The sequence below is a fragment of the Leptinotarsa decemlineata genome, unplaced genomic scaffold (genome assembly GCF_025532065.1).
Source record: "Leptinotarsa decemlineata unplaced genomic scaffold, Ldec_3_MD MMD2_P_RNA_scaffold_6, whole genome shotgun sequence".
Lineage (NCBI taxonomy): Eukaryota > Metazoa > Arthropoda > Insecta > Coleoptera > Chrysomelidae > Leptinotarsa > Leptinotarsa decemlineata.
Window position 1 is genome coordinate 4740552 of NW_027412533.1, and position 16314 is coordinate 4756865.

The window sequence follows — 16314 nt, forward strand, 5'->3', positions numbered from 1 at the left end:
CCACCAATAGCTCAATATTGAAATTTTCAATGAAACAAAAAAATGAGCAGGTATCTATCCAAACCTACAATGAATTACAATGAATGCAGTAATTGCAACAAAAGCTAAATATACATTCTTTACCGGACAAACCATCTAAAAAAATTAAGAAGTATATGCGTTCATTGCCCTAAGAAAAAGTTCTTGTTGACAAACGTTACCGAACTATGTTAAATTAGTATAAAAGTAGTACCTAAAATCTTATCTATATAAAATAGAATGTAAACACATTTCTACAGAGCATATAAATACTATACAAATTAAAATTTTCTTTAAAAATATATGTTATATTATAGCGAGACACTATAGTAAATCCTATAATTCATAAAAAGAGTGATTATTGTAAAATTCATCCAAATCATAAAAGGCTTTATCAATTGAAATGTCACTTAATTTTTTCCTGAAAATATTCAAAGAGTAACTCTTCAGGTGCATGGAATCTTTATTCCATTGATCGTTTAGCATCGTTGTTGTGGGCAGGGGAAGTCTGATCAAGTTAGCTTGGTGTGTATTATAGTACGGTTCGTTTGTATCATCAAGAGCAGCTATGTTTTTATGAATCAGACTCGCTTTTTTAAGAATGAATATAGAGGTTATTGTTAGAATTCGTTGTTCAATGAATTATGGTTTGCAGTGTTCTTGGAACTTTGCCCCGTAAAACAAAAACAGCCTGCAGCATGAGTTTGCTACATACTCCCCAGAAGGCAATGCCATATCTTATATGTGTGTCTACAAAGGCAAAGTAAGCAGATCTTGCAAAGGTTCTACCTAGTTCTCTGCAACGAGCTAGTTATCTTGTTTTGCCTAAATTTGCTTTTTTTCCTTATTTGAAATTCTCTCAAATACTTTCTCCAGATATACTTACAATAAATATTGATGATATTGAAATAAACACATCAGAGTCGGCACGGTACTTAGGTATGGAACTAGACTACAAGTTCTCATTTAACAACCAAATAGATTCTATTTGCAAAAAACTAAATAAAATATATTATGCTTTCTATACACTCAAGTCAAATGTTCATAGACCTTACTTGATTAATTTATATTATGCACTGGTATATAGCACCATCAGCTGCAACATCATAGTATGGGGAAGGTCCACAGAAACATCCAGAGTCTTTGGAATACATAAAAAGTTCATCAGAATGATATATGATTTAGACTACAGAGAATCTTGTAGGAACACCTTCACAAATAACAATGTTTCAACATTCACATCTATTTATTTGTATAAATTACTGACGTATACCTTTTTAAATGAAGGAAAACTTAAAAAAAACAGTGAGTACCACAGATACGATACGAGAAAGAAAAACGACTTTCACTTACATCCCATACTCAGATCACATCACATATTTATTCATTTTCATCTATGTAGTATGCATTATATGTACTGTTTTTAATATGTATCCATCCAATATGTTTTAACTTTTATGTAAAATTGACTATTGTTAATGTGTTTGTACTTGTTGTTTGTTTTTCTTTTTTTTTGACATATCTCATGTAAGAACAACCTAAAGAGACAAATATATTATCTATCTATCTATCTATCTATCTATGTCCTCACCTCTACTGCATTTTCTTTCAGAAAAAAAATCCCGTTAATTATGTCCGATTCACCAAACCATTCGAGGTCTCGGTCGAACTCAGGGCTCAACATTGTAACGCCCCATCACGTTACGGATCATACCATTCTAGACAGCGTTGCTGGATTCATTAACGAAGTAGTCCCGACGGCAAACACTGGACTCGTCGATACCAAAGATCAGATCCAATGGGCTAGCTTCGAACATTTCGACTCAAAAGGTATCTTTTTGGACAAGACTTACGAAACTGAGAAAGTTGGGTCTCCTGCTGTGATATTGGCTTTGGGATACACTACAGGTGTACAGGTGAGTGTACTGAAATGGTATTGAATGTGGTTACAGTAAACTACACCCGCCGATTTAAAAAAAAAGTTATGTGTATTCAACGTATTTTCAAGTGTAGATTATAGATCCAAAAGAAAAATTCGGTGCTCTCTTTTATTTCCAGAGTTACAGCCCTCCGAAGTTTCGAGAATTGCAACTTTCAGCCTTCTTTTTACACAATACAAACCATAGAGAAACACAGTTTGCATTAAAATAGTAAATTTGAGTAAATTTTATGATACTTTAATGTATGATATTCGAATGTAATTTTAATTCAAACTGTCCAAATAGAAACGATAAAGTCAGATCCAAATCCAACAAACAATGGGTCACTAATAAAGTGAATCATCTGTCTATCTGAAAAATTTAAACGTGCTTAAAAGATCTCACCTCTAAGCAGAAAATCTATATAAAGAGGCTAGTATAAAACATAGGTCACTTGTTAAAGATACAAGTCAATTTTATTCCAATAAAATAAATAACTCTACAAACAAAAACAAAGCTACATGGCAAGTTATAAATGAGGTAAATGGTGAAAAAAAAATATATTCAAATGAAAATAAAAGATGGTAATGACATTCTGGATAATCCATCAAAAAATCGTAAACAAATTTAATGACTTTTTAATAATAACGCCTCAAAATATCATAAACAACATATTTAATCCAGTTATTCCTGTATAATATCCTAAAAACCATTTTCAAACAAATAGCATGTTTATTACTCATGTAGATGAAAAAAATGTTCCTAAAAATTATAAAAAACAAACTACTCAGTGGCTTTGATGCAATCTCTGGAACTGTCATTAAAGAGATAGGAAGGACCTCACACACTTGCCCCATTGGCTCATATTATAAACTCATCATTTGCAGAAGAAAAATTTCCATCTAGGCTGTAAACGACTATAATTACTCCAATATTGAAGGAAGGAAGCCTGAAAATATCAAAAACTACAGACCACTATCAGTATCCTCTGTAATATCAAAAATAATTGGACAGCTTACGAACTTTTTAAATAAGTAATAAATAATTGATGAAAATCAACATGGTTTTTGCTCGAAACACTTCACAGTGACAGCTATAACATATTTCTATGAGGAGATTATTGAAGCCATTGAGGGTGGTGAGAGCCCTACTGGAATATTTTGCGATTTCAGCCGTGCTTTTGACTGCATTCACCATGGCATGTTACTAAACTTGTTGTATAGGTACGGAATCAGAGGTATTACCTATGATTGGTTTGACTCGTACTTGAATCAATCATCAATGGATATTAATGCACTAAAGAATCCCACAAGGATCTACATTGAGCCCATGATTTTATCAGATACTTCTACCACATTATATGCAGATGACTCCACTCTACTACTTAAAGCTAAAGATTATGAATCACTACAACTAAAAATCACAAATTTAGTCAAACAGTTATCTGCTTTGTCCTTTAAAAGATCCTTGTTACTAGACTCCAGTAAAACTAATTATATACAGTATATCATACCCATCAAAACTAAAATAAAAAAAGATACTGACTCTGAATATAAATTTAAATAACAGTATGATTGATACATAATTGTTTTTCAATAATCAAATACATGAACATAAGACAAGATCTTATAATAATTTTCACATATATAGAACTCACACTGGTGGCGGAACGAAAAACTTATTCTACAAAGGACTACGGGAATTCAACAATTTACCAAATGCCATTAAAGAGGAAAATAGTGTAACAGGGTTTAAAAGTAAATTATTGGAATTCCTAGAGCGTTAGTTAGTTGGAAAATATGTATATTATATGTATGTTACTATATCAATATTGGTTTTCAACATTGGGTCTTATGAATTGTATATTTTTTATTATTATCTTTTTATTTAGTTTATCTTCATTATTGTTATTATCTATATACAGATTTGAATTTTATTAATATTTTTGACACTGTGGAAATTTAAATTGTTAATTAGTTATTATGTCTTGTAAGATTAGGATGTATCCTATAATAAAGATTACTACTATACAGTAACAGATATTTAATTCCTAGGAGTATTCTTCGATTCCACCCTGTCTTTTAGATCTCACTGTACTGAACTAAGTAAAAATTTGAACTCAAATTGTTATCAATTAAGAAACTTGAAAAGTGCTCTTAGTATGAACCATCTCCTTAAATACTACCATGCTGAAATCCTATGGAATTATTGTCTGGGGAAATACCCCAGCGGTACATAAGTATTTTTGTGTCTCAGAAGTGCATTCTAAGATGTCTCGTGGGCTGTCCACCTGATCACTTAAGGCCAATTTTTTTTTCAAAGAATACAAAATTTTAACAGTTACTGGCATATTCGTTCTTGAGCTTAAGAAATAGTAATACTCATACTCACAATACAAGGAAAAAAGATAACATTTACACGCCCTTCAAAAACCTGGAATTATCCAAAACAGTACCAAATACTTTTGGTTTGTACCTATACGACTTTCTCCTATACAATCTAAGTAGTCTGCCAACTTATACAACTAAAAGACAACTTAAAAAAAGTCTTGATAGATCTGTGTCCTTACTCAATTCAAGAATTCCTAGAATTGATTTAGTTTCAATTTCATACTCTCCATGTTTAGTGTAACTCTCAATGTTTTATTTCATTTATAGGATTTTTTTCCAAATTACTTGTCCTATAACTTTATAAGCTCCACGGGATTAAATAAATAATTTATTGATTGACAAGTTTTAATTCACATCACCTTCACATCTTATTCTGCCTTCTTTAACACTTTTCAGTTTAATACTAATTTTTTTTCAATAAAAAAACGTTGTTAATTGACGGAGCTGCTTTTTGTGTAATGTCTGTAATGTCACTAGTATATAACCTTACAATGAAGGAATGTCACCAGAAAATGAATCCATTGTTGAATCAGGTTTTTTAAAGGAATGCTGAAAACTGCCAGAGAAGGTGAAATAAGGTGTGAAGGTGATGTGGTGAATAAATACTTGTGATTTTATAGATTCCATTGAGCAAAAAAATTAGGGAGAGCCCCAATTTTTTTTCGGATTTGTAATATACATGTCAAAATAAGTAAGTACACATTTTTTTAATTAGCTAAAGTAGCCTATTCGAAATTTCACTCAGGTAACTTTAATTTACTAGCATTTGATTGTTTGAAAATTTTTACTGAATGAATAGTTTGTATTTTTTAAGAGATTTCAATTGTCAGAAAATAAAAGGTCATTTTGTTAACTTTCCCATTGCACTTGGTCGTGTAGAATGAGAATCAAAATACACTTCATTGTTATAAAGGAAATAATTTGTGTTATCAAGTAAATAAATTATTAGTAAATAAAAACATTTTTGGCACCACTTTTCATTTACAAGCAATGTAAAGAAGAACAACTGAAATTAAATCAAATTCATCAATTTATTTCATTATACCTGCTTTGATTTGACACTGGAGTCTGTCGAAAGTCTCATAAATTGCTTTCGATGCAATAAGTATGATTCAGACCATCTAATGCATATATGCCCATATCGGTAATGTTTCTGCTTCCGCCACATGACTCCATAATCAACAAGATTAAATGCCTTGGAAAAATCACAGAATACGGCTGCTATTTAGGCACCAGAAATTATGTCACTATAAACCTTATAGAGTTTATATTCTTTATTTAAGGGATTGTGAATAGAAGCTTGTACTTGAAATTGTTTTTTTCTACTATTAATTTGATACTCATATCATTGGGTGCATAAAAAACTATTCCGCGATCTCGACCAGTCCGCCATATTGGATTCATAATGACATCATGTTCATATTCTTTTAACCAAATTCTTTCTTTTGATACCCATGTCACAGAAACCCATAAAAAACTAGCCCATCTTAAGTGTTCTGCTATATTGGATTTAGAGTGACAACATATTATTTTTCGTATTCTTTTCATCACACCCTTTCATTTGATACTCCTATCATGGGGGTGAATCTTTTTATTTGTGCTATATTTTGCTATATTCATCAAACCCTTTCGTTTGATAACCACATTATTGGGCTGCGTAAAAGTTCGCCATTTTGGTTAATTATCATTCAATATTCTTTTAATCTTTCTATCTTCTGAAGCACCTATTGCGCTTGGTGGATAGGTTTAAAGTTTAATCAGTTGATGGATATTGACTGGAATATATCCCAGGCTAATTTTTACAAACTAATCTTGAACCAAATAATAAAAAGTTTTTGGTGAACTTTTACTTTATTGATTTTCCTTTGTGCCACTGTTATATATCTGGAGTTGTTGAACTTAGTGCAATTTTAAGACTTGTTACAAGAAATCCTATTAAACCCATCTATTTTTTCTTACAGGTGTGGGCTATACCCTCCAATGGTGAGGCAACTGAAATTTTAGGTTGGCGACATGGTTACGTAAGGCTGTTGAGATTTATAGTAACGCCATCTGTTAGTGATTTGAATAAGCGAGACGTTTTTGCCTCGAAGCGGCCCTTAGTAGCCATTTGTGAATGCATGACAACGGATTCTCCGTACAATTCACTCAATTTCATGTCTTTGAAGACTGGAGATCAGGTAACAATCTGAATGTAATCAAACATTAAAATAATATTGTTCATCATTTTCATTCAAAGTTCTTTATAAGTAACTGAAATAATTGTATTTATGTTGGAAATGATGGCCCCTTCCATCTTATATATTTTTTTTTCATTCTCAGGTGAAAGCCATAAAATTTGGCAGCCCTATTTTGGATGTATTTTCCAACAGCAGGTCTGTTGTAGTGACTTTTCATGAAAAAGTTGCCGTGTTTGATGCCTTTACCTTAGAAGACCGACTCATCGTGACCAGCTGCTACATAAGCCCAGGATTACAACCGAATCCAGTGGCGCTCGGAGCAAGGTGGTTGGCTTATGCGGAAAAGCGCTTGAATCCCTCCAAGAAGAGCAATGGAGGAAACGACGGAGAAGGGGTTCAGGTATGTGTGGTAGAAATTTTGTTGTGTGATCAATTCTCCAAAGCTGTAACGCTCTAATGTTTTTATTAATGGTTTCACTCATATTTAGCAAACAGACAACAGAGAGTCAGTATCACTAAAGACTCAAAAAACTTCAAATGTGATATTATAATAACATCTATAGGTATACCGCAAGGAAGTGTAGTGTATGAATGATTTATGCAAATCTGAATTAGCAGAGAATCAATTAATAACTATATATGCTGATGATACAAGCCTTCTGGTAGGGGGAGAAACATATCCGGAGATGATGGTAAACTGTTGTAACATTTTTCAGAAAACAAAAAAATGGTTGAAAACAAATAAATTAGTATTGAACGAGTCGAGAACTAAAGTGATGCTATTTGCAAACTATCTAACAGCAGAGGAAAAACCAAATGATATATAATTTTTCAATAATTCCTTTCAGTTATCGCATGACACCAAGTTTTTGGGTGTTTACATTGATGAATGGCTAAACTGGTCACAACATATAGAGGAAATCTCTTTGAAACTTGGAAAAGTGTCCTATGGGCTGAGAATAATCAGTAAACATCTAGAAAAGCAAGCAGCTTTATCTCTTTACTTTGTAAATTTTGAATCTGTCATTAGATACAGAATAATTTTTTGGGGATTCAACAAGAATACAAATAGAATATTTGTTATACAAAAAAGAGTAATGAGAATAATCAATTACAAATATTATAAGGACTCTTGTCGAACAGTTTTTAAGAATAATAACATCATGACTGTATATGCTCTGTATATTTTTGATTCTTTGATGTATTTGTTTAAAAATAGAGAACTTTTTAATCTAAATGATACAGAACACAAATATAACACTAGGAGGCATGACCTCATTTATCCATATCATACATTGAGGTTTACTGAAAAATCTTCCTATTATATGGCAATGAAATTTTACAAATTACCAGTACTTGTTAGACATTCTGCTGGTAGCAATCAATTAAAAAAAAAGAAAACTCAAAAAGATACTTGTTGGTCTAGAACCTTATTGTGTTGAGGATTTTTTATAACATCAGTTTTGAAATATAATTGTGTGTGACGTCATTTTATTACATGTTGTAATTATTGTTTATACAAATAATTGTGGCATTTTCTAAAATAAACATTATTATTATTATTAATAGAGCTACACTGCCACCGTACTCCACGCAGCCAAGTCTTTGGGAAAAGGGCTCAGAGAATTTGGCGAGAGTTTTGCCAGTAGTCTAGCAGGGACCCCCTCTTTGAAACTCAGTACGAGTCCTAACAGTCCACAAGCAGGGGGTCAAAACGATTTTGCTCATAAGGGAGTTGTCACAATCCTGGATATTGAAGTGAGTTTTATAATAACTATGAAATATTTATTGTTTGTGCATTACAGTAATTGAAGAAGCCTAAAAAAATATGACACATTAAATGAGTGGAAAGTTTTTGGTGTCAGTTTTGCTGAACTCTGAAAAGGTCCGGTCTCAACATATTCCTGAATGTAGTGTTATGTTTTTCAATTCCCAAATAAAACAATTGATCATAAATCGTCACACTTTTCTATTTGCTTCCAACCTTTACTGTCAAATTATTAACTTGACTTCAAAATGAATTTTCTTGGGAAGCCTCATTCCCCTTTGGTATTCATGGATTGAGTTTTCTGTTAATCCCATAGATGGCGTCTTCGTAAGGTGAGTTGTCACCGCCTTTTCTTCTTCGGACTTTTTCTTCAATAAAAGTTGAGTCCAGAGGTTTTTGCTTATATTTTTGATTTTGGAGAATTTTCTTAATAACATTCAGTATTTGTCAGAAACTTCATATAAGCTTCAAATTGGGAAAGATAAATCCATTTACAAGACGAAAACAACAAAAGCTCATTTCTCTTAAGCATCAATTCATATTATATCATATTTTTCAATGGCTGCACCAGCGCACAAAAACAAAGACAGCGCCGTTTCAACCTGCCTGATGGTAGGCTGAACAACGAATTCATTGACTAACGGACAACCCTGATAATAAGTATGGACATCTCCTACAAAGATGTACGCTATCTATGGAATTGACAGAAAACTTTTCAATGATAAACAACGATTCCCACAGCGGTCTCTTGCAAAGCCAAGCTTAGACATCGATTGCCAAATGAGAAATAGCTTTCTACCTGTCTTTCTCTGCAGCTTCACTTCAAGGTAACTAGATAAAATTGGAGCTCAAAAATTTATAATGTCGAAGCTTGACTTGACCACCGTGAGGAAAGTTTGAGTTTTATTTCATCCCATGTGGCGTCTTCGAAATAGGAGTTGTCCATGCCGACTTATTTTGAAGCTTGTCTTTAAAACAGCGCTGTCTGGTGTTGGATCACGAATTCTTTGTTTTTGAGCTGTAGTTTCAACAATAGTGCATTTGGCTATTCAGGAATATATTTCAAAAATTTCCTTGTTATAATTATTTGTTCAGTCAATTTCATCCTTTCATAATTGATTCATTTTCAGAGCCCCTTTGTGCATTTCCTGGAGAAAAACGCTCCGGCCAGCGACCCTGTTATAGCCCACTTTGCTGCGCATACGGAAGCCATAGTATATCTTAAATTCGACCCGAGTGGCATGCTTATCTTCACAGCGGACAAGCGCGGCCACGATTTCCACCTGTTTCGGATACAGCCGCATCCAGGAGGGCCGGCTCTAGCCGCTGTCCATCATTTGTACATACTGCACCGCGGAGATACGACGGCCAGGGTGCAGGACATGTGCTTCTCGCCCGATTCCAGATGGGCGAGTGTCTCAACGCTTCGAGGGACAACTCACGTATTTCCGATCACGCCGTACGGCGGCAACGTTGGGGTGAGAACGCACACAACGTCGCACGTGGTCAATAAGATGTCAAGGTATCACAGGTCCGCAGGTGAGAGATCATTTTTCAGATTATCGAGTCGGTAGGCCCAACGACACACTTTTGCGGCTTTTGAAATCGTTCGGGTTTTCTTATTCACTACATTTCACATCTGATGTAAACGTTTACTTATTCGTTCAGTACATGACAAAAATTTGTATTATCAACCCCACACCTGATGCCAATTTGTATTATCAACGCCACATCTGATATCAATATATTATTCAGTTAACTAGTTTAGTGATCCAATAATTTTACTGAAAAAGATTGATTGGGTAAGAAAAAAATTGATCCTGTTTCCCAATCAATCAACCTTTTTCAGTCAATATATTATGTTCAACCACAAACCTGACACCACTTTTTACTTTGTGAATTTTGATGATTTATTGAATATATAACGATTTTCATATCTTTACTGACCTACATCAGGCAATTAAAATTAATTATTTTTGATTTTATTTAAAATTCATTATTTTTGATTTTATTTAAAATTCAATTTTGCCCGAATAAACTTATTTAACGTTGGCGTCAAAATATTAAGAGATTGGTAATAATATATTGAGTAACCATAGAAGAACAATTGAAAATTATGAATTTCATTAGTTCAGACTTCCGTTGTCTGATATGATTTGAAATCTCTGAAATAACAAGTAAAATTGAAAATCATACTGAATAGCAGAAAATAACAATTATTTATTTATTTATTTATCGGTCAAGTACACTACAGAATTATTATAAAATCCCAAATGGTACGTCAAGAAAGTTTCAATTGTTGAAACTAGTCAAGCATTAGAGTTCAGTTATGAACCCAACAAGTAAAATCCTTAATATAACTATTATAATTGCTTAAAAATAAGTAAACCTATTTATTTTTTATCAGTCCTATACACTACAAACTATTAATAAAATACCAAATGGAACATAAAAAAAAAGATTAAAAAGACAAAAATAAGCTTAAAGACATTCAACACTAATGAATAATTAAATTATAAAACTAAAACGTAACTATGTCAAGTACATTACAGAATTGTAACAAAGTCCCAAATGTTACATCAATGTGCAAACAAACCCTAGAGTCAAGTTATTACTTCATATTAAATAAAGGTATGCATTTTCATTTGTCAAATAGTGCATTAAGTTCAAATTCAAAAAAAAGACATGTACGAATACTAGAATAAGTTATGATTATTAAAAGAAATAATAAACGACTATTCAGAAGTTTAATGAACAATCTCTTCATGAAGTCGTCTAATTGCCATTTTTTTGAATTTTAAATATGACAAATGAAAAAGATCAAGTTCTGAAAAGTACGTATTGAAATTTTTTTGAAGCCTACAACTTATTGCCATTATATTAAGCAAAGAAAACCAGAAGTGAAATTACAATAAAAATTGAAAAAAATTCAATCCAAGTTACTTCACGACGTTTTGATTGTTAGTATGACTATTTATAGCTCATTCGAGTTCTTTCATCTATCCCCTGTTCCCTTACTCCGCTTCACAGGTTTAGCGGGGTTTGAAACTCTGGCCATTGACGAAGCCTTGAGTCTGGTTGAGATACGTTGACGACACCTTCATAATATGGAACCATGGGAATATAAAAGTAGACACCTTTCTGAAGCACATCAACAGTGTAAGAACTTCATCAGATTAGATTTTAATGTATAAGCTGCTTTTTCTTCAGTTTGTGTGACTAGTCTGATAAATATTGTACCAGTAATGTATATGTTATATGTATATGATATTTTAATGATGTAAATTCTATTCTATTCTATTCACCTTCACAATGGAAAAGAAAGTCCACAACGAATTGCCATTCTTAGACATATTGGTGAAGAGGACCGACACTAAGTGGAAAACATCTGTATACTGAAAACCCACTCACACTTCAATGGAAAGGTTACTCCAAAGTGATTGTGGGACAGCAAAAGTCTCGCAAGAAAGAGAAGCCGTCACAACCAATGCGGCAAATCCTATTTCGCTGAAACTAAGAGGCCATTGAAAGTCCGCATTGCTGAGCACAAGAAACACACACAGTGAGGAGAAATCAGCAAATCGTGAATAGCAGAGCATATTTGACCTTATCAACGAAACATCAAGTGGTCCCAAGCTGAGATCATCCACAGGGAGTAACACTGCTCTAGGAGGAATTTCAAAGATGCTGCATATTTGTTGTCCAACGACTCATTCAGCCAAGTTAGCGTAGAGATACGCAACATATGGAACCCATAATCCGGTGAACGGGAGAGGGAAGAGGGGATAGGTGAAAGCTCTTGAATGACCTATAAATAGTCTTCTCTCAGAGGAATAGTCCAGTCATCATCAGAAGACGATTGTGGGTACTAACAATCGAAACGTCATGAAGTAACTTGGTTTGAAGTCTTTTAATTTTTATTTCATTTTCAATTTTTTGCTTACTTTAAATTTTATTGTAATTTCATTTTAGTGTTTTTTTGCTTGATATATTTGTTATTTTCAGATATTCAGTTTAATTTTCAATTTTACTTATTCTTTCAAGGATTTCATATCATATTAGACAATCGAAGTCCGAACTAATGAAATTCACCATTAAACATTGTCAACCACCTTCAAACAAAAATTGAAAATTATGTATGCAGCCTCTCCAAGATAGACTAGTAGAAAGCCAAAAACTTTCTTTTCCAAAAATTAGTCACTCCTAAAAATATAACCCTTTCAATATATTCATATTCTCTTCAACGAACTCTTTTATTTGATACACATACTAAGGGACTGCATAAAAAACTAGTCTGCCATTGTGAGAGGTCAGTTATATTGTATGTAGGATGGGGCCACTCAGCAAATCATACATTGATATCCAAACTAAATCTGTATGTAAAGTTTCAGTTCAATCTGTTGGGGGATAAATGCTTCAAAATTCAGTTTTAAAATTTGACCTAAACCAACGTACATACATAACAAACATTAAAACTCAAATAAAAATTAAAAAAATGATAAATTCACAAACGTCTTCTTTGCAGGACTGACTGTCGAAGGCAGGTCCAACAGCCCTGTTGCAATGTTTGAAGCACCTTCGAGCTCCCCTTACCCGTATCTGAATCCAAGGTACCCACCCTACCCACGTCCTACAGTGGTGAACCCCTTGGCCCAAATCAGGCAACCTGTGTACATTCAGAATCCAAAATCGTCTCCTCAAAGGCCGCAGACAGGTACGTCATAAATTGTAGCCAAAATAGTTTTTTGGAATGATTGTTTTAATTTTCAGGGCGACAACGGCTGTCTTCTTCGTCGGAAGAGAACGTTTCACTCGGCCTAGTGGCGTGTTTCGCTCCTCCAAGAGCTTGGTTAGACACACAATCTCGCGAAATTGCCGCAGCCAACAAGCAGAGACCAGTCGAGTCTCTGTTCGTGATGTCGTGTTCCGGAATGCTCATCCAGTATGAACTTGACCCGCACCAGGTCTCCAAAGTTCCCAAGGAACGGGTCTCAAGCGAAACGCCTATCGAACTGACTGTTTGGGCCAAAGCGCAGTGGTTTCTGCAAAGGAAGCCCTCGTCCGCAGAACTGCCTCTACCCATGACAAAAGACAGTTTAAGTTTCCTGGATCAAGAAGAGCCTGTACGTAAAAAGAAGTCCGACGACAATGACGAACTCTGGGTGTCCCAGGTGGAAATCATAACGCATGCCGGGCCACACAGGAGGCTGTGGATGGGGCCGCAGTTTACTTTCAAGACGATAACTACAGGGTGAGATATAGGTTTCAGATATTTGAGCAATGTCTTGCTTGCGTTCAAGAGAATTGAAATAATTCGTATATTCAAACTTGGGCAACTGTTAATTTCGGTATTTTGTAATGTCACTTGTCAGTATAATGATATCATTTAAATATTGATTTGAGGTGATTCCAAATAACTAAATACATTCAGTAATATTATCATAAAAATACTCGAAAGCATAATTTTTTCCATTATGGCTTCTCAAGGATCTTTAAATGCTATTTGTTTGTAATTTGATTCGAATCTCTTTAATATTTGTATTCATTTTCGGTAAAGCAGACATTGTTGTTAAAATTGTGTTCCACCCTTAATTTTTCTGTTACAGATCACCTTTCTCTTTATCAGAGGCTCAACCTGTTGATCTCAGTCATTCGAAACCTATGAACATGCCTATTACCAAAGCAAACGCCGTATTGATAGAATCAACGTCGGCGTCTAGTTGCGAGCAATCACTACTGGAAACATATCATAGGACGTTGGAGGAAGAGGGTGGGGTTGGAGAGTCTAAGCTCAAAGAAGATCTAGCAGATGCCATGTTGGAACCGACGGGAATCAGAGAAACCGGTGAGTTAATTTTTTCGGTTGGATTTTCCACTCAATTTTTGTTACAACTTAGTTTTATCGCTTTTCTGCCAGCTGACACAGATCTTCAACTACAACACAATCGATTTAAATTTTCTTTTAGGACCCCTCAACTTCTATTCTGTCAAACTTATATTCTTTTGAAATCAGCACTTGAAATGTATTTCTGATTATTCATCCCTAACCTAACACCAATTTGTATAATCAAACCACACCTAACAATTTTTTAAGTTCTCAGCCCCACACCTGACGCCAATTTATATTATCAATCCCACAACTTACTTCAATTTATGTTATCTATCCGACACCTGACACTTTGTTATATTATTGACCTCATACTTTACACTAATTTGTCATCAGCCCAACACCTCACACTAGTTTGTATTATCAACCCCACAACTCACACTAACATATATGTGTTTAAAATATGACACCTGACACCAGTTTGTTTGATAAACTTCATACCTTAGACTAATCAGCCCAATGTCTGACGCCAGTTTAGATTATGAACTCCACACCTTACAATAACTTGTGTTATCATTCTGATAACAGTTTGTGTTATCGACTCCACACCTGATACCACTTTTTATTTTCTCTTTCACTGATCCATCTAGGACACCAAAGCTGAATGGACATTTTCAGCATGTGTAAATGATCTTTATTTGATTTCCCCAGTAACCTCAAATTTCCCAATAATCTTAAACTGATCAACTACTTCCTACTATTCCTAGGCAAACGAAGATCCTGTGTCATCTGGTAGTTCTAAATTCGAAATTATAGATTTCAATAACTCATAATTCCATAACAATATGCAACTGGAAAAGATTTTTTTTTAAATTGGTAATTTTTACACTTGAATCATACATTCTCTATCAACCTCTTTAAAGAAAAGCTTGATACTGCAGCATCTAAGATCTGAGTGTACATTTTTACCGAACTGTTTGACTTTTTTTCTTTTCGTTATCTAGCTTTGATCCTTGTACCATATTAAAATACCTTAATCCTGTTCCGATCAACTCTGACAAAACAATCTTGGTTATGGAACTCGAAAAAGCCAAAGGCAGGCTTCACTGATCACGTAACAAAGCTTATTACTAGTTGTGTTTTTTTTTATTTTTTTTTAATATGCACTCTAACCTCACATTACTCACACGAACTACCAAGGCAATCCTTCGGTTTCGGTCTGTACTTGAATGCTAGCCTCATAGTGATATTTCTGTAGTAGGTGCATACTTTGAAGAAAATTGAATTGAAAATGGTGGGAACGGTATTGAATTTTGATTCTAAACCGAAGTTTTTCAATATAATAGATTTTCGATAGATTTTGATAATTTTTTTATTTTAATGATTTTCGTGTTCTCTTGTATCTTTTTTAATTTTTTTTATTTAACGTATTGCTGCTTAACAATCTAAACTTGTTATTATAACGTTTGTTTGAAGGTGGTTGACAATGTTTCGTGGTGTATTTCATCAGTTTGGACTTCCATTGTCTAATATAATATAAATTGATTTGAAATCCCTGAAAAAAATTGATAAGATTAACCGAAAATAACAATTTTGGTTTGGAATCTTTTAATTTTTTAATTTTTATGTTAATAATATTTTTTAATTTTCAGCTTTTATTAATATTTCAATTTTTTTATTTTTTTGGTTGTTGCTTGTATGTTATTTCTTTGTAATTTCAGTTTTTTGCCTAATAAAATTGTTATTTTCGGTTAATCTTTTTAATTTTTTTCAGGGATTTCAAATCATTTTATATTTTATTAGACAATGGAAGTCCGAACTGATGAAATTCTCATTATAAAATGAGGGATAAAAATAATGACAATAAAATACTATTTGAACTGCAAAAAATTTGTCTCAATCCACTTTTCGCCAACCAAGTCGAAAAAATCTTGAAATTATTGTAATCTATTTTTTTCTTTTGGATTACTTATATATTTTTCTTTACTACAAACAATATATGACTGGGGGATGCCTTAATTAACTGATTGAAAATTACTTAAAATTTGTAGGTATATGATGGAATTGAACAATATTTGTTGAAAATTTGTAATAAATATATTACATAACATTTTATTTTGGAATTTTCACAATGGAACTTTTCGATGAAAAAAATTGGGTAGATTACTCAGTTAGTGCTTCGTTGATCAACGTTAAAAACGATAAATACTAT

The 16314-nt window shown here is 33.3% G+C and overlaps 1 protein-coding gene across 3 annotated transcripts in view; it reads left to right on the forward strand.

Annotated features, from left to right (window-relative positions):
- Positions 1 to 16314, forward strand: part of LOC111504403 (breast carcinoma-amplified sequence 3 homolog) — a 32773-nt gene that overhangs the window by 6487 nt on the left and 9972 nt on the right. For all 3 annotated transcript variants that reach the window (XM_074169855.1, XM_074169854.1, XM_074169853.1), the window contains exons 2-9: positions 1631 to 1934; positions 6289 to 6507; positions 6650 to 6907; positions 8077 to 8265; positions 9406 to 9814; positions 12801 to 12989; positions 13046 to 13526; positions 13882 to 14120. In XM_074169855.1, coding sequence (XP_074025956.1) covers positions 1650 to 1934; positions 6289 to 6507; positions 6650 to 6907; positions 8077 to 8265; positions 9406 to 9814; positions 12801 to 12989; positions 13046 to 13526; positions 13882 to 14120 — 2269 coding nt within the window. In that variant the 5' untranslated portion in view covers positions 1631 to 1649. The remainder of the gene's footprint in view (positions 1 to 1630; positions 1935 to 6288; positions 6508 to 6649; positions 6908 to 8076; positions 8266 to 9405; positions 9815 to 12800; positions 12990 to 13045; positions 13527 to 13881; positions 14121 to 16314) is intronic.